This window comes from Mauremys mutica, chromosome 12 (assembly GCF_020497125.1).
Source record: "Mauremys mutica isolate MM-2020 ecotype Southern chromosome 12, ASM2049712v1, whole genome shotgun sequence".
Classification (NCBI taxonomy): Eukaryota; Metazoa; Chordata; order Testudines; family Geoemydidae; genus Mauremys; species Mauremys mutica.
Window position 1 is genome coordinate 52192560 of NC_059083.1, and position 19390 is coordinate 52211949.

The 19390-nt window shown below is 45.2% G+C and overlaps 2 protein-coding genes across 3 annotated transcripts in view; one reads left to right on the forward strand and one right to left on the reverse strand.

Annotated features, from left to right (window-relative positions):
* Positions 1-19390, forward strand: part of LOC123345337 — a 716016-nt gene that overhangs the window by 661385 nt on the left and 35241 nt on the right. The gene's annotated exons all lie outside the window — the stretch shown is intronic.
* On the reverse strand, positions 2182-3150 carry LOC123346933 (olfactory receptor 11A1-like). The gene has a single exon (XM_044984371.1). It carries the CDS (start codon positions 3148-3150, stop codon positions 2182-2184), a length of 969 nt encoding a protein of 322 aa, XP_044840306.1.

Here is a 19390-nt window from a genome sequence, read left to right on the forward strand (position 1 = left end):
GATTGCTCTTTATAAATATATCAGAGGGATAAATATCAGGGAGGGAGAGGAATTATTTAAGCTTAGTACCAATGTGGACACAAGAACAAATGGATATAAATTGGACACTAGGAAGTTTAGACTTTAAATTAGACGAAGGTTTCTAACCATTAGAGGAGTGAAGTTCTGCAACAGCCTTACAGGGAGAGTAGTGGGGGCAAAAGACATATTTGCCTTCAAGACTAAGCTTGATAAGATTATGGAGGGGATGGTATGATGGGATAGCCTAATTTTGGCAATTAATTGATCTTTGATTATTAGCAGGTAAATATGCCCAATGATCTGTGATGGGATGTTAGATGGGGTGGGATCTGAGTTACTACAGAGAATTCTATCCTGGGTGCTGGCTGGTGAGTCTTGCCCACATGCTCAGGGTTTAACTGATCGCCATATTTGGGGTCGGGAAGAAATTTTCCTCCAGGGAAGATTGTCCGAGGCCCTGGAGGTTTTTAACCTTCCTCTGCAGCATGGGGCACGGGTCCCTTGCTGGAGGATTCTCTGCACCTTGAGGTCTTTATGCCATGATTTGAGAACTTCAATAACTCAGACATAGGTTGGGGGGTTGTTACAGGAGTGGATGGGTGAGATTCTGTGGCCTGTGTTGTGCAGGAGGTCAGACTAGATGACCATAATGGTCTCTTCTGACCTTAAGTCTATGAAAGTATCTCTGGAACCTTTGGTTCAGATTTGGAACACTAGTGTTGCCTAACTGCCCAACGAGGCAGGGAAAATTTGTAAGCACTTAGAATGATCCATCTTTAAAGAGAAAGTGAAGCTCAACCCTAACTATAGCTAGACTTGGCAGAATTCATTTATAAAAATATAATTTGATGGATAATATTGATGTTCAGTTTTAAGCACTATTTTGAATTTCTGATTTTCACAGTCATGCAAAATTATGGGAGTTCAGACAATTGTTTGACAGTAGACATTGAGATTTAAAAAGTTAAAGTTTTATAAACCATTAAAACGCAAATTGTCAACTCACATGTCAAAATATACAAAGTAAATATCCTGTAATCAAATTCCAATAAGTTTTCAAGCAGCATTTTTCTTACTTTGCCTGTCTGCACATTTCAATTATTATCGATGGAAATATTTTTCTTCAGTGTGTGTATGGGGAAAATCGACATTTACTGATAAAAATTGAATCCTCAGTATAGAAGAGCTGGCACTCTGCATATTCTGCTATCACAACAACAGTAACAGGGCACCAATGAATTGAATGAATAGTGAATCTGAGGGAGTTCTGGGGAAATAAGATGTATCTGCCAAGTGCTGTTCCAGATCAGGCTAGGTTCACCCACAATCATGCTTGCTGCGGGCTTGACATTACAGGACACCGAGTGCCCATAATTCCCACTGGTTTCACTGAGAGCTGTGGGTGCTCAGCATTTCACAGGATATGCCCAGCACCCTGTAGGAGTGGACACCATGTGCTTTCTCTGCTTTCTATAATTGACAGATCAGATTTCAGAGCGCTGGCATTTGGAAATCTGCAAAAGAAGGGTACCACGGGCAATAAGGGATCAAAGCAGCCACTCACACAGGGGTCTCAAGAAACTCCATTGTAGAGATGAGGAAACTGAGGTCCAGAGAGGTGAAAGTCAATCAGTAACAAAACAGGGAATAGAAGTCAGGTGTCTCTGTGCCACTATCACAGTACTGACCTTTCTTCTTCACTGTCCCACCTCAGGGCTCCCATTCTTACAGAGTTATTGGGCCATGAGACCTGATTCACATCTTATATTACCATTGCACATTGAAGGAGCTAGATGAAAAGAAATATTGAGTATGTGGTGCAATCCACAATAAAGGTGCCTGGTATAAGACACAGTGTGTGCTCATGTAATTACAGACTGCATTGTAATGGAGACAAGCACAGGATGGCATCTCTCTGCCTTGGTGCCTCCTTGACGAGGTGTTTTAAAGTAACCCACAACATCAGTGATAAATATCAGACTAATCAAACCACAAAGACCTGCATCCCTAAACCAAAACAGCAGAAATATCAGTCCCAATATTGAGTACAAGCTATAGCGGCCACTGACCTCACCTAAAAAGCCAGATGGCCAGTGAGAGACGTGAGTCAGACACAATACAGCAAACCAGCTCATTCACATGTCATGGGCACTGAACAAACTATGACAGGACAGTCTGAATCCTTTTGACAGCAGAATATTTAGTGACAACTTTTCTCAGGGCCTCTTTGACCTCTCTGTTCCTCAGGCTGTATATGAGAGGGTTGACCATGGGAGTCATGACTGTGTAGAAGACGGAGAACACTTTGTTCAGGTCTCTCAGTGTATCAGTTTTGGGTAGCATGTAGACAATCATTATGGTCCCATAGAAAATTGACACCACGATGAGGTGAGAGGAGCAGGTGGAAAAGGCCTTTTGCCACCCAGTGGTGGAGGGCATTCGCAGGATGGTGGTGATGATACAGACGTATGTTGCCAGCGTTAATAGAAATGGTGGGAGAGTGCATATAGCAGCCAGCATGGTAGTGATAAGCTCCATCATACGTGTGTCACTGCAGGAGAGTTTTATTACTGGGATGAAGTCACAGAAGAAATGGTCAATTTCATTAGGGCCACAGAAAGTTAATTGTTGCATTAAAAATATTGTTATGTCAGCAGCCAGAGAACTACTTATCCAAGTGCCAACTGCTAGCAGGAGGCAGGACCTGCCATTCATAAGGGCTTCATAATGCAGAGGTTTGCATATCGCTAAATACCGATCATAGGACATCACTGCCAGGAGACAACACTCTGCAACTGCCAGGAACCCAAAGAAATAATATTGTGTGAGGCAGCCGCTAACGGAAATGGTTCTGTCCCCAGTCAGGAGACTGGCCAGCATCCTGGGCAGGATAGTGGAGGTGTAGCAGGTCTCCAAGCAGGACAAATTCCCCAGGAAGAAGTACATGGGGGTGTGAAGTTGCTGATCAGCCACAACCAGCACCATGATGAGGACGTTACCAGCCACAGTCACGATGTAGATGATAAGAAACAGGAAGAAGAGATGAATTTGTAGCTCAGGAAGATTCCCAAATCCTAGCAGGATGAATTCTGTGAGAACTGTTTGATTCCCTTGCTCTGGGTTTGCCATGAGGTGCAACTAGAGGAAGAAAACAAGATTTACAATAGAATCTGAAGATTATGTATTTTAATCAAATAGTAGCATCTATTCAGTTCCATAAATATTCCATAAGGCCCCTCATCCTGTTGGGTCAGTGAAGAACCAAGACTCTGGAGGCAAATTTCCTACTTAGATCTTTGATATTCCATGATCACCCCTCCTCCTGTCAGTTAAAAGGCCAATATTGGCAGAAAAATCACACTGCTGTATAGATTTATGTCAAAATTGGCAACGCCATTTTGTATTAGTCTTTTGTAACTTTGACAAGTGGTCACCATAGATCACCAGGGTGGACTGTGACTCTTCCATTGAAAATGTATTATTGGCTCAGCTAAAGGCTATCAGGCTCTAGTGGACTCAGCCACTAGAGGGGGACAATGATCAACACTGTGTCAAAGCAAGTTACATTCATCTCCAGGAGACAAGGTCCAGCACTTTCCTATTGTTTTTATTCTTTTTCCATTTTTTGACGTTCATCTTAGACCTCTCCAGAGACACACACATCACTGAGCTCTTGCATCACAAACTTATGCTGAGTTTACACTTCACTTTCCTTTTCCAGCATCACAATCACCTCGGTGTCTCGGTTTACTTTCCCTCAGAAACGCTTGCAAATTGAATCTCATTTTATTTCTGTCTGCAATTGAATCCTCCCTCTGCCCTGCTGTGAGTTTTCCTCTGCTCCCTATTAATGTTGTCTCCCAGTGTGATTAACTTCACTTTCTGGGTGAAGGTGAACAGGGGATTATTAACTAGCACAGGACCTACTAGCTCCCCTAACTGAATGGATCCCGCTCTCTGGTTACTTTGTTTTATCCAACACCACAGCTCCCCCAACTCAAGGCATCGCTCTTTATTCTAGAACCCCTTTGGTTTTGGAAACTGAGTCACTTAGCAAGCCCCATGATATTGCCACTAGCTAAGGCAATCAGATATTTTCAAACAGGATGCTAGTGACACGAAGTGTCCCATACCTCATAACACCCAAACAAGTCACATCAGTGCAACCCCTTCAGCCACTGTTCAATTCTATCAACAATAATGGAACATGTGTGGTAAGATTTATTTTTACAACTGCTCAGTCCTCTGTGTTGTTCATTTTCCCCTCGCTTTCTAGACCTAACAATTTTTCTCTTAATAGTCAAATAAAATGGATATTATGAAAACAATGAACAACATACAGAATTGATGTAATTATTGTCACCATTTCAGGGTAACGGCACCTGTTTCCCCCCTCCATGATCCACTTTGGGTGTTCCAGTCAGGTCTCCTGTCTCCAGCCATCAGCTGTCTCTGGGCAGGGCCCCTTGTCTCAGTCAGGGGCAGGGGGTTTTAAGACTGCACAGCTCCCTGCCTTGCATTGGGAGATCGCCAGCAATCACAGTGCTTAATGCCCAGTGTCTGTGCATTGCTTTCTCTCCAAGGGCTATGAACAGGCATTGCCGACAGTTATGATGGAAAACCCCCTTTCATCGCTGTAGTAAGTGTCTACACGACTGTGGCATAGCTGCAGCTGTGCCTCTGCACTGCGTGTAATGTAGACATGCCACTAGTCTCTGGAAAAGCCAGCCTGAACCAGTACATGCAGAGGGTAGAACTTCTCCGGGAGCTGCTTAATCGCAGTGACTTGCCTTCATCACTCCCCCCAGTTTTTCATTCCTGAAGGATTCGGTTTCAGTCACTAGATGTCGGTAAACATAGCAATCAGCTGAGACACTGAAACCAACAGAAAAAAAATGGGTCACAGTCGGCATTAGCACAGCCTTCCCCGGAGCCCGTGGAGCTGGAAGTCAGCGGCCCCGCAGCCAGGCAGGGAGCCCTCTGCACCCAGCTGTCACGGGAGTGAGCAGAGCTGCACAGGGCCCCCTGAACAACCATGGGGATGGTGACACCCATCCCTGAAGGAGCACGGTGCGGGGCAGGCTGTGGTCCTGGTGAGCCAGAGCTGAGACCCCCAGTCTGGGCTGTGAGGCGAAGGATGAGTCCCTGGCTGTGGGGGAAAGCACCCCGCTGCTGGATGGCTTCTGCCCATGGATGGAACCATTCAACAGCAGGGTGGCCTCTCCCACTGCCCAGGGTGCGTGGTTCTCCGCCTCCGCACAGCCCTGGCCACAGAACTCTGCTCCACTGGGCCAGAGCAGCTTCCTTCCCTGCCCCTTGCGTCCTGGTGTCTTAGACTCCGCGGCGGTGCAGGGAGCCACCAGTTTCTCCGCTGTTACTGCTGGGAGACCCCCGCACACTTGCTGCCAGCACTGCCCTAACCCTGATCCCAACCCTGCCCCCCACTGAATTTCCTGCAGCTGTAAAAATTAAAATAGTTAAAAATTGAAGAAAAAACATAAAAATCAATGTTAGTAGTCAACATCGCAAAAAAATTGAATTCTGCCAAGCCTACTCAAGTCTACACCCAGAGCACTGAGCTCAGCAGCAAATATCAGCTCTGCTCTACCCACATCATCTCGCTTACCCTCTCCATGCCCCAGCGAGGTCTGTGCCAGAAAGAAAAGTAAAATCTTGGGTGTAGCAGAGGGAAGCTTTGAGTGGAGTGAAGGATGCTCCAGTGTTTCATGAGCTCACTTTGGAGATGTTGGTTCAATTCCCTCCTTTGTCACAAAAATCCTTGTGTGACTTTCAGTCCAGAATTCTGAAGGCTGGTAGGTACCTAAAAATGCACACTGGGGTCTGAATAGGTGCAGTACATAACACCCATTGATTATAAATCCCACTAGGGGTGTCTGCTGTCTTTAGTTGCTGAAATACCTCTATAAATCTGTCCTTCTGGGTGTTAGGTCCCTGTCTGTAAAGCAGGGGCAATAGCATCTCACAGAGCAATGGGAGGATAGATACATTCAGTTCAGTGAGGTGCCCAGATACTATGATAATGGGGGCTATACGAGGAGCTAGGATAGCAGTGACCTGAGTGGTCTTTCCTTCTTCCAAATTCTGTTGGGTTGGGAGTTTAAGAGAGATCATTGCCAAATTCCCCTTAGGTTCCAATGGAATTAGTTACCTAGCAAACTTTCATGGCTTCAAAAACCTTGAGCTTCAAGAAGCAGGGGGGAAAAGATTGATTTACCTCTATCAGCAGCTAGAGTCTGTCACTCTCTCACTCAGGATTTCAGACACTGTGATCCAGGTTATTCAGTCTATCTTCTCTCCCCACTGCATTCATGTACTTCCATGTTCTCAGTAAATAGAACGTCATAGCCGAGATGGGCTACCATGGCTCTGTTATATCTGGTAATGTGCCCTGTGCTTCATACCCTCCGCCAAATGGGGAACATCTTTTCTGATCCATTATATATTCTTCTGTGGGAAGGTGCAGTCTCCTGAGGCACGTCTGCTGTGGGGAATGTAACAGGCAAGGGAAAGTTAGTATTAGGTTTATTTGTAGACAACTTCGGTAGAGTCAAACTTCTAATCTCAAAGGGAAAATCCTGGACAGGGAAGAAACTTCTAATCCTAAAATCAATCTCTCTCTTTAGTGGGTGAATGTTATGTTGATGATCAAGAAATAACACCAATTCTAGAAATAAGGTTTACAGCTGAGATTTTCAGAGATGCTTAAATGATTTAGACCCTGAGTTCCCATCCAGTTCCCTTAGGCAGCTTTGAAAAATCTCAGTATAGTTAGCTGATCTTGCACTTTCTCTAAACAAACCGTGTGTTGCCCTCAATAGCAAAATACAGAAGTACCCAGGCCCCATCCAATATCAGATAATTAGTTCAGGGAACATTTTAAAAAAGTGTCTATGTGATTTAGGAGCCTAAATCCCATTTTCAAAAGTGTCTTAGTTACTAAGGCTTAGCACCCTAAGGGTATGTCTACACTACCCACCAATCCGGCAGGTAGTGATCGATCTATAGGGAATTGATTTAACACATCTCATCTAGACTCGATAAATCAATCCCTGAACGCGCTCCCCGTCGACTCTGGAACTCCACCGCTGAGAGAGGCAGAAGCAGAGTCGACGGGGGAGCAGCAGCTGTCGATCCTGTGCCGCGAGGATGTGAAGTAAGTCAATCTAAGTCGATTTTAGATACATTGACTTCAGCTATGCTATATTCGCAGCTGAAGTTGCATATCTTAGATTGATCCCCCCTCCCCGCCCAGGTGTAGTCCAGGCCTAAGAGTCACTGAATGTCAACAAGACGTAAGCAAACTTAAGCAGTGACATAGAAGTCTAAGTGTTTTTGAAAACTTTACCCAATTTTTGCTCAGATAAAATGCAGGTACAGCAAGGTGCTTTACATATTTAGGTTGGGATTTTCAAAGGGGCGGGGTAAAATGTACACAACTGCCACTGAATTGCTATGAGAGTTTGGCACTTAACTTCCTTAGGCTTCTTGGAAAAGCCCAGACATGGAAGCATGAAGGTCAGAGACCTACTTCTTTTCCCAAAACCCTGAAAAGTTTGAGTCACGTGGATCTTCAGTGCCACAGCAATTTCACAAATTAGATAATCTCATTCAAGAAATATAGATCTCTAGTTAGTCTGTTGGAGTGTTTGATAATGTGGTTTGATTTTGCTGTACCCAAACAAAAAGCGAGAACTTAGTTTTTCTTCGACAATTACCAACAGAACAGTACTGACTGCATCCTGTAGAGGACAGTGTTATACATTCACACTAGCCAGTTCATGATCCTCAATGGGTACAATGACAATCATAATTTCATTTATGTGTATTACAATATATTCTACAACTTGAGTCTAAAAAGTTTTTCAGCATGAAGTTTGACATACTGTCACTTCTTGCTCTGAAGGGAATGCTTCTTGCAGCCTTTACGGAAGAGCACAATAAATTGATCCCTGGTCACTTAATAAGGGCTCTGTCTAATTTATCACTAGTATGAATAATTGTGTCTCCCGAGCTTTGTTCTTCATAATTCCCAGTGCTGAATATTTGTGGCTCACATAATTGCGTTTTTAAATAAGAGGCTTCTTTTTCTTTTCTTTTTTAATTAATCTGACAAAAATATAGCAGATATGGATGAAATTGTATTGCTTAACTCTTTGAAGGATATTGGCTGAATACAGGACTAGTATATATAATATAGGGAAAGACATGAAGCTTCACAAAGCTTGGCTTACATTTTTAATTAAAGTTTTAATTCCAAGTTTATCAATTCTTAATCACTTAAAAATATTGTTTAACTAAAATCATGGTTTTAGTATTTAGTACTGTCCATTTGTCATTCCCCAGAGTCAGCTGAGATAAGAATGGACACACAAAACATTGGCCAGAAAATCTTGGCTGCCCCCTAGTACCCATCATACAGTATAGCTGCCCCATCCCTGCCCCTCACCCTCTGCTGCCCCTTGTGGCCATTATACAGAAGTGCCTAAGGAGCCTAAAACCCTTTTTCTTAAGTGACATAGGAGCCTACCTCTTACTGACAGTTTACAAGATTTGTTCCTAAGTGCATCAGTTCCTTTTGACTATGAGATTTAGGGGCTAGATCCACCAGAGGACTTAAGCACCTCAAGTGACAAATGCCAAAGTCCAACATTACAATGGCACTGAGGACCTCTAAAGCTCTGCTCAGCTGCCACCTAACCTCCTACTGAGCCTCCATGTACAGCATGGAAATCTCCTCCGCATCTGAATTTCCACCATTAAGGTTCCCTACATGCCTAAGTCCATGGCAGTTAGCACGTGCCCTGGCATCTTTGTCTAGGTGCAGAGGCTTCTCTCTCAAATGTAAGTTTCATGGGGATCCCCACCCTTTTCCATCTGTGGGCCTGATGCAATAGACATGCTTGGAGCACACCCAACCCTGCCCAACATGGCAAGGGAGGAATGGCAGCCTCCCTTTCAGCCTTGAGCTCCATGGCTATGGCTCTCAGCCAGGGTGTGGGAGATGCAGGTTGAACTCCCCCTTCTGCAGAGAAGGGATTAGAACCTGGGTTTCACACTTGGCAGGTGGGTTCCCCAACCACTGGGCTATGGGATGTTTGGATAATGGAAGCAGGGGGATGCTCACAGTCTCGCCTGCTGAAGCCGTTCCACTGTGTGTAAATAACTCCACATGCATTGGGCCAAAGGGAGAGGAGGAATGACTCTACAGCCCAGTGGTCAGACCCCTGTTCAAACCCTGCTCCATGACAGGCATGGGGGAAAAGAACCCTGCTTTCTCACTTCCAAGGTGATTGCCCCTGCTGTTTGTGTGTGTCGGGGGGGTGTCACAGCTGAGAACCCCAAACACAGATGCTCTCCTCCCTCAGGCTGAGATTTAGGCACCTTGTTCCTTCATAGGAGCAGGGCTTAGGTCATGTCCCGCTCCTCAGCATTCCCTGTGGGCTCCCTGCTCAGCAAGCTGGCTTTTGTGGATCCCTTTCTTAAGTCCAGATTCTCAAAGGGACTTTGCTCCTATCTGCCACTGAAATCAATGGGAGTTAGGAGCCCCAGTTCTCCCCATGCAGCCTAAGCAACCTAACTTGAGCTGTGGGATCGCTGCATGGCAAGGTGCCTAGAGGCTGGGTATTGCCATGCTTACGTCTCTTTGTGGATCGAGGGGAAGATTTTTAGAAGTGTTTAGTGTGACCCTAGGATATCTGGATGACAACTGGCAGAGGACACAGTGATCCCAGGTGTTCACCAAAAGGGGTCATGCACGGTCTCTAGTGTTGCACTGGTCATCAGAATCATTGTGAGATGTATGCTCAGAAAATGTGAAGAATTATGTATATATGCTGGAAATTATGTTCTCTAGGCCTTGTAGTTTCACTCGCAGGTAGCATGCCTTGAGACAAACATCTCCAAACATTAGGTGGGAGCCACTAATCACACTGGTGCACCACTGTGCATTGTCTGCGTATCTCATGTATATCACTGGTTTCATGGTGCATGTAACTGAGATACTTTGATACTTTCATCCTGTGACCAGCCAATCTAAACTCCTCCATAGATTTTTCATGACAACTTCAATCACCACCACCCATCCATGAAACTCTCCTAGAATATTCCCACACGAGCATCATCTTCCTGGACAGCACAATCAGCATCAACAATGAAACCTACAGACAACCATATAAAAGAAACCAATGGATCACCACACCTACTGTCAGATCCAGCAACCATCCCAGACACAACAAAAAATCTGCTATCTACAGCCAGGCACTTAGATACCACAGAATATGCACCAAGGAGAAAGTCTGGGATATTCACCTTAACACGCTTAAGAATGCCTTCACCAAACAAGGACACTCCAAAGAAGTAGATCACACCATGGAACAGGCCATCCAAATACCCTTAGATAACTGGCTTTAACATGGGGGGAGAGGAAGGGGACGAGGGAGGGGAGAGGGGGCCCCTCCTGCCACATACCCTGTATGGGTTCCAGTGTGATGTGGTAGGTGACAACCAGGGGTATCATTAAACAATTACAACCTATACTCAGCTGGTACACCATCCTATAAGAAATCATTCCTGAATCCCCGCTTCAGGTCTTCAAACAACCCCCCCACAACCTCATCATAAGAAGCAAATGCCCCACAGACCAGGACACACTAACTCAAAGCAGCACCAGACCCTGCCAGAACAGATGCGACATCCGTAGTCATATCTCCACTTCTGTGATGAGAATACCCCACCGCCACCACACATCTCTCAAGATCCATGGGTCCTACAAATGTGTATCACATGTGGTGTACCTCATCCAGTGCACTAAATGCCCCCCCAAAATAACTCTGTGGGTGAAGCCAGACAGTCAGTCAATCACTACGCTCTTGAATGAACTCTCAGGAAAAAAAAGTGATAAAACACCATATCCCCCATGGGTGAACTCTTTTCACAAAGCAGTCACTCCATATCTGACCTATCAGGCCTTGTCCTCAAAGGCAACCTGCATATACCTCAAAAGACAAGTCTGGGGGGGTTAAATTCATAACTTTACTAGACACTAAAAATCATGGACTGAACAGAGACATTGGATTTGTGGTCTATTACAACAATCTGTAACCCACTTAACTCCCTCCCCAACCTCAGCTTTTCTTCTCCCCCATTTATTACAGGGACACTTCACCTTGCCTGATCCCTGGAAAGGTGTTCACTACTTATGCTGAACAATCTGTTCCACTTTGTATTTAGCTGTGACACTTTGGTTATGTCACACTGCAATTAAACACCTGCAGCTGGCTTGTGTCAGCTGATTCTGCCTGTAAAATTGTAATGTAGACATTTGGGCTCAGGTTGGAGCCTGAGCTCTAGGCGACTCTCCCCTCATGGGGTTTAATTGCAGTGTAGACATACCCTCTGAGCACATTTCCCAGACTGGAAGAAGAACTCTGGGTAAGCTTGAAAGCTTGTCTCTCTCACCAACAGAAGTTATCCACTTAAAGATATCACCTCACCCACCTTGCTGCTCTATATCCTGGGATGCACATGGCTACAACAAACACGGCATATGTGAAAAAAGGTTGGCATTTGAATGCTGTTTCCATTAATCATAAAGATCTTTGAATTTTTTTCAAACTTTTGGTGATTGCACCCAGTGGTTTAAAAACAATAAACTAAATAGAATCATAGAATCATAGAATCTCAGGGTTGGAAGGGACCTCAGGAGGTCATCTAGTCCAACCCCCTGCTCAAAGCAGGACCAAACCCAACTAAATCATCCCAGCCAGGGCTTTGTCAAGCCTGACCTTAAAAACCTCTAAGGAAGGAGATTCCACCACCTCCCTAGGTAACCCATTCCAGTTCTTCACCACCCTACTAGTGAAAAAGTTTTTCCTAATATCCAACCTAAACCTCCCCCTCTGCAACTTGAGACCATTACTTCTTGTTCTGTCATCTTCTACCACTGAGAACAGTCTAGATCCATCCTCTTTGGAACCCCCTTTCAGGTAGTTGAAAGCAGCTATCAAATCCCCCCTCATTCTTCTCTTCTGCAGGCTAAACAATCCCAGTTCCCTCAGCCTCTCCTCATAAGTCATGTGCTGCAGCCCCCTAATCATTTTTGTTGCCCTCCGCTGGACTCTCTCCAATTTATCCACATCCTTCTTGTAGTGTGGGGCCCAAAACTGGACACAGTACTCCAAATGAGGCCTCACCAGTGCTGAATAGAGGGGAATGATCACAAAAAATAGTGTCATTTCCCCCCCAACACACACACAAATTCCTTGTCCATTTTGCCACTCAGTGACTTTCTAAAACTTTCTCAAAGTTTGAAAAATTGCAAAAGTGGCAAAGTAACAGACTTGATTTTTTTCCTTCTAAGGTAATAATTGGAGATATACCAATCTCCTAGAACTGGAAGGGACCTTGAAAGGTCATTGAGTCCAGCCCCCTGCCTTCACTAGGCAGGACCAATTTTTGCCCCAGATCCTTAAGTGGCCTCTTCAGAGATTGAACTCACAATGCTGGGTTTAGTAGGCCAATGCTCAAACCACTGAGCTATCCCTCCCCCCTATTGTCCATCTCTAACTTCTTCAAAGTTACAGAAGTTCAGAGTGGGAAAAGGAAAAAGGTCAAAAAGGAAATGTTAAAGAAAAACGAAACCCTTAGACATGATAGTTGGATAGTTTTCAAAATCATGTGAGTTTATACCCCTTCTAAATGAATGACTTTGCTACTGTGGATAATAATGGAGATTTTATTGTTCAGTTTTCAGAATGTCACTAAGCAGATTGAATCAATATACATTAGCAGAGAAATCCAGAAGTTAGTGATGATCACATAGCAACATAAGAACTGATACGCATGGTACAGCACAAATGAAATCAAACAAATGCCTGCATAAAAAGGCTTTGGAGGTGAGGTTTTTGGACTGGCAAAGCCACATTCATGGAGCATTGGGTTCTGCTGGGGAAGAGGGGAAACTTTTGAAGGGAATCCAGTCTTCACACGTCCATTTGCCAGACTCTTCCTGGGGAGCTGGCATACCCATTACAAGCCACTAGTGATGGCTCCTTGGAGCAGATTCTGGGGAGCAAGGCTAAATCTGTTCTTAATCAGATGCATCAGGATCTATACACAAATCGGAGTCTGACTTAGCAGCACATTGCTGTCAGTTTTGCTCACTCACTTTCCATGTCATTGATACAGCTGGGCAAATCACGGGTTTTTCGGTTCACTGGCAATTTCAAAAAAGAATATATACCAATATTGCTTCTGGTCAAACCAAAAATGACCCGGTGAATTGAAAAGTCAAAGAAAAAAATGTTGAGCTCAAAAAAGTCAAAGCGTTCTGACATTACTGAAATGGAAAACTTTGACTGGAAACGTTTCTGTGATGTTGAAACAAGAGGAAACCCTTAATTTTGTCCCAAAGTTTTTTGTTTTGAGTTTCAGGAATTTTGACAAGAGCAAAGCAAAAGATTCACAAACCAGCTGGAGGAGAAGGCTGAAGTCACTCGCTTATAAGATTCAGTCCAGTGGCTAAGGCACTCAGCGGGGGTGTGGAGACCCAGCTTCCACTCCCGCTGTGGCGACATGAGAAGAGGTTTTAATAGGGATCTCTAACATTGCAGGCAAATGCCCTAGACACTGAGCCAAGGGGTGTTCTCAATCTCTCCTCTCAGAGCTGTTCCACTAAATAATTAAGTTGTCATTGGGGCATGCACTTGTCTCACCCACAGCCTAGGTGACAGCCCTAGCCACTGGGCTACAGAGTCACTTTCACGGGCTGTCCCCAGCCCAAATGACCATCCATTGTCAGAGTCTTTCATAATGACAATGAATAGTAATGTGCCCAGAAAAGGAGAGTAAAAGCTCGCCTACACTACAAAGTTAAACTCACCTAACTGTATTGCTCAGGGCTGTGAAAAATGTCATGCCCTGTGTGATGTAGCTAATCCAGCCTAAACCTCGCCATAGACACTGCTAGGTGGTCAGAAGACTTCTGCAGTTGACTGGGCTACCACCTCTTGGAGAGCTGGATTTACTACAGTGACAGTAGAACCCCTTCCGTCGCTGTAGTAAGGGTCCACACAACAGCAGTGCAGTTACAGCTGAGCATTTCTAGTGTAGACGTAGCCTTAGAAGGATTCTGCAGCCTGGTAGTTCAGCATCAACCTCCATTGTATGAACACCACTACCCCAGTTTGTGTTCTCAAGCCAGTTTCTGGGCTGGTAGCTGGAAGGTGATTGGGGCATTTGAATATAAATGCGTTTAAATGGATAGTTAAAGTTTAACAAATGCTGTATTCTCGTTATATTGTAGAGTTTGTTTTATCTCCCCCAATACAGACCATGGCAGACACAGAACATCAATCACAGAGTTCATCCTCCTGGGATTCAGAAATCTCCATGAGATGAAGATCCTTCTCTTCCTGCTGTTTCTAGCAATCTGCGTAGTAACGATGTCTGGGAACATCTTAATCGTTGCACTAGTTGTGGCTGATCAGCACCTTCACACACTCCCAAGTACTCCTTCCTGGGGAACTTGTGCTGCTTGGAGACCTGCTACATCTCCACCATCCTGCCCAGGATGGTGGTCAGTTTCCTGACTGAGGACAGAACCATTTGTGTCAGAGGCTGTTTGACAATTTAATTTTGTTAGTTTCTGTGGGCTTACAGAACGTTCTCTTCGCTGCAGTGTCTTATGATCGGTATTTAGCAATATGCAAACCACTGCATTATGCAGCCCCTATGAATGGCAGCTTATGCCTCCTGCTAGCAAGTGGGTCTTGGATAAGTGGGCTTCTGGCTAGTACCACACCAGTGTCCTTCATGTGACAATTATCTTTCTGTGGCCCCAATAAAATCAACATTTCTTCTGTGAATGTACAAAAATAATAAATCTCTGCTGCAGTGACACCTACCAACTAGAGCTTGCAACCACCCTCCTAGCTGCTTTATTCACTCTGTCTCCATTTGCAGTAACCCTGGCATCCTACATTCGTATCATCTCCACCATCCTGAGAATCCCTTCCACCATCGGCGGCAAAAGGCATTTTCTACCTGCTCCTCTTACCTCATCATGAGACCATAATCATTGTATATCTGCTACCAAAACCCCCCACACTCAGGGACCTGAACAAAATGTTCTCTGTCTGCTGCACAATTCTGGCTCCTATGGCCAATCCCGTCATATACAGCCCAAGAAACAAAGAGGTGAAGGAAGCCCTGAGAAAAATTGTCAGTAAGTGTCTAGGTCAGTGGCTCTCAACCTTTTTGGGCTCATGACCCATTTGTAAATATTTATGGCCTGTTGCAACCCAGTAAACAGGCTGCGGGGGGTGGGGGCTGGGGTGGTTTTGGTTGGGTCCTGCCCCCCCCAGAGGAGTTGGAGTGAGTACTGGGCAGGACCCACAGTGGTGGCTTCTGCGGCTCCTGTGCTGTGGGGCTGGCTGGGCTTGGCTCTCTGCTCCAGGCATTGCAACCTCCCGGGTTGCAGCACCGCTCAGGTTTGGCCCCACCCTGCTGACTGGACCAAATTTGTGTGAGTGGAGGTGTGACCTGGCTCATGGGATTGCGGTGCCACTCAGTCATATTTGGCCTACCCAGGCTTCTGTCATCATGATGCCTGGGCCAAACCTGAGTGGTGCTTAGGGCCCTGAGCAGCTCAAAGGAGCCCCCTTTTATTTATTAGTATGTGTTGTGTGTGCAGGACCCCCCAAAATATTCCTGCTTAGGGCCCTAAAGGTTGCAGTGCCTGGAGCAGAGAGGTGAGCCCAGCCAGCCCTTTGGGACAGGAGCTGCCACGCAACCCTTTGAAACATTCTGGCGACCCAATTTTGGGTCCCAACCCACAGGTTGAGAAACTTAGAGACTGATTTATTGTGTACTAGATGGCAGCACAGTGTAAGGGATACATATGGGGAGTCTGTTGTGGAAAATAGATATAGAACGAGAGATAAGAAGCCATCAGGGAGAGCTGGGAGGATTCTGTAGAGGGTAAAAAAGAGGAAAGGATGAACTATACCTCGACTTGGAAGAATTACATTTTTACTGATAAATGTTGATTTCACCAAACACAAACTGAGGAAAAAAATATTTCCATTGATGATTATTGAAATTTACAGATCGGCAAAGAACGAAAAATGCTGCTTGAGAACTTAGAGTTTGATTTAAGGATATTTACTTGGTATATTTTGACATGTGATGTTAAAAATTTGTGATTTAACAGTTTAAAGCTTTAACTTTTTGAATCTCAACAACTACTGTAATTAAATAACTATTGACTGACCCACCCACGGTCTGCTCCCCCATAATTTTTTGCAACTGAAAATGTATTTAAGTATTTTTTTATTTTTATGGACTAAATCAATATTATCATTAAAACAAATAAAACCTGACTTCTGCTAAGCCTAGCAATAGGTGTCCTTTTCTCTTACACAACTCTCAGCTCTCACCTTGTCCCAGTAACACAGAAATGCCCTACTCCTTCGCTACACTGCTTTGCCATCTAAGTCCATTAGACTTTATAGCACTATAAATAGTGTAAAAGGTGCAATGTTGCTACCTAGTGACTGTTACACAGTGCAGCCACTCAGAAGGGATGTCAATCCGGAGCCCTCTCAGGGGGTCATTATTCAACATATCAACATTTTCATTGTTTTCCCAACACCATCAGCCTGTGTCATGCCATTGAGACCTGGGGCCTGAGCTACATAGCCCCTGGGACAAGGAGCACCCAGCATCCTTACCCCTCTGAACATTACTCCACCCCAAGGTCCTCATCTCTCATGTGGTTCACAAGTTCACAAGCCGAGAATTCCCACAAATATCCCACCGCACAGCCCTACACTCAGCCTGTATCCAGTGCAATCTACAAGAGTGGGGAGCAAATGTTCTATGCATCTCTTCTCCCACAGAGTCCAGGTAGACAATTACCCGGATAGAATCACTCATGGCCCGGGGTAAAGCATGGAGACATTTTTTCAGTGAATGGTAAATTTGGAAAAAAAAAAAAAAAAAAAGCTTTTCAGGGCAGTGAAACTATTCGGGAATTCTGGTTGAATTTGGTGGAGAGTTTTGGGGAAAAATATTGGAAACATCTTGAAATGTTTTAAATTCACATTGAAAAAAATTCATTCAACTTGAATAAAAAATTTTCAGTCTTTCATTTCAGTGAGAGACTCATTTTGTTAGAAACAAAAAAACCTTCCACATTTAATCAGTTTTGCTGTGACACTTCCTGTAATACCCAGTGCTGTGAAGCACCTTGCCACTGCCTGCCCTTCATGTGAGGAAGACTTGTTTGTACCTACCGGGGGTCAGCTCCCCAACTCCACCAGCCGTGGGCGACGCATGCACTCCTCTCTAGGCCTATGCAGGCCTCGCTGTTACTCTACAGTTAGCGTCAGGCTCAAGGCCTCAGAGCATCCCCCCGGAGTGACCAGCCCCTGGTTCACTGGACACTTGCCATATTCACAGATCTGCTGCTTCCAAAGAACCAGTACACCTGAGCTTACCCATTCCATCTCAGATCACCGCTCTGCTTAACACACAGCACCTACATATGTTTATAGTGAAAATAAGTAGAAGTTTATTTAGCAAAGCTTAGCAAGTATTGGAAACAAATGGTTAGCTATAATAAAATAAAATCATAACATGCATTCTAGAGTCCAAACTTACTTAACAAGATACTTGTGTCTTGCAGAGTATTGCTCCCCAAAATCCTTGCTGCGCTTTATAGCCAGGCTAGCAGTGACCCTGCTTTCAGAAGACAAACACACTGTCAGCTTGTCTCCTAGAAGAAGGACCCTCAACACCCCCTGCTATTTTGTTTCTCTCAGATTTTGCAATTTCTTAACTTGCACCAGGCTCATTCTGTAAATAGGCCTCCATTGTGAGGCCCACAATACACAAATGGCTAGACAGGGAGAAAAGCATCCTGTTATCTTGAAGGTATAAACCTGTAGGGTTAGAAGGGACCACAATGGTCATCTAGTCTCACCCCCTGCCAAGATGCAGGATTTGTTTTGTCTAAACCATCCAAGACAGGTGGCTATCCAGCCTCCTTTTGAAAACCTCCAGTAAAGGAGCCTCCCAACCTCCCTAGGCATCTGTTCCGTTGTCCCACTGTTCTTACAGTTAGGAAGTATTTCCAGAGGTATGTCACCTCCTGGTGACCTGGCTTAACCCCAAGATGGTATTTTCAGTATAGATACATAATCCTTGTGAAATGTGTGGCTGGATAATACTTGAGTTACGACGACCAGTGTGCTAGCAGCTCTTAGTACAGACCTCACATGCCACCTTCTGGTGAGCTCGTGTGCAGATACCCAGCCCAGGGGATCCCTGTGAAACTATGCCCGCCCTGGGCCCTTGGCCAGTTGGCAGAGGTCCCGGTCTCATATGGGCCACCAAGCTGAAAACCTAATGGCTCCCTCAGCTCTCATCAGGGGAAGTTAAAGACCAGGAGTAAAATGTTGAGAAATGCCCCAAAGCCAGATTTTAAAATGTATTTAGACACCAATGGGACTTTCAGCACCATCTTGGCATGTTCTGCACCTGGATGCTTTTGAAAATCCCACCAGGCATCTCCATACCTTTAAACACATCTGGCCTCAAGCAAACTTAGTGACACAGGAACATAAATCTCATTGAGAGGCCATGGGCCTAAGAGCATCCGTCACTTCGGAATTTGGGTTTTCAGAGCTAGTCCCACGAAGGGACTCAGGTGCGTAGAACCAGCATTTAGGCACCACTGAGAGCATCAAAGCCCCAGCTCAGCTGACACCTAATGTCGTAGGTGGCTAAATCTCTGCCACTAAAGGACTGTAGGAGCCAGTATCTGCCAGTGAACATACGCAGAGCCACCTCAGTCTAGGCACTCATCTCACACCTCACCCCCACAGGAGCCTAAAGCTAGGCACAGCCCTGCCTGTCTCACCTACAGGCCTTGATCTGTTAGGCATGCTCACAGCACGCCTATCCCCAACCAAAGTGGCTGGGGGGTGTAAGGCCTCCATTATAACCCTGAGCCCAGTGGCTAGCGCATTCAGCTAGGATGTGAGGGAGACAGATCCAATTCCCTCCCCCCACCCCATGCGGAGCAGGCATTTAAACTTGGGTTTCCCTTTTCTTGGGTGTTGGGCCAGAGAGGATGACTCGGCAGTCCAGTGGCCAGGACACTCGCCTGAAGGGAACCCACAGTCAAAGCCCTGCTCCATATTAGGCAGTGGGGAGACTGAATCTGGGTCTCCAACAGCCTGGTGAGTTCCCCCGCCCCCCTTTGGGGTTCCCAGCTGAAAATCCCAAGCAGAGATCGTGTCTAACTCCACGGGAGAGATGGGGCTTAGGCAACACTAACTGGCTT

What these genes read in the sequence shown, in the direction of transcription:
- LOC123346933 (XM_044984371.1), bottom strand. Translation starts at nt 3,150, where the DNA reads ATGGCAAACCCAGAGCAAGGGAATCAAACAGTTCTCACAGAATTCATC.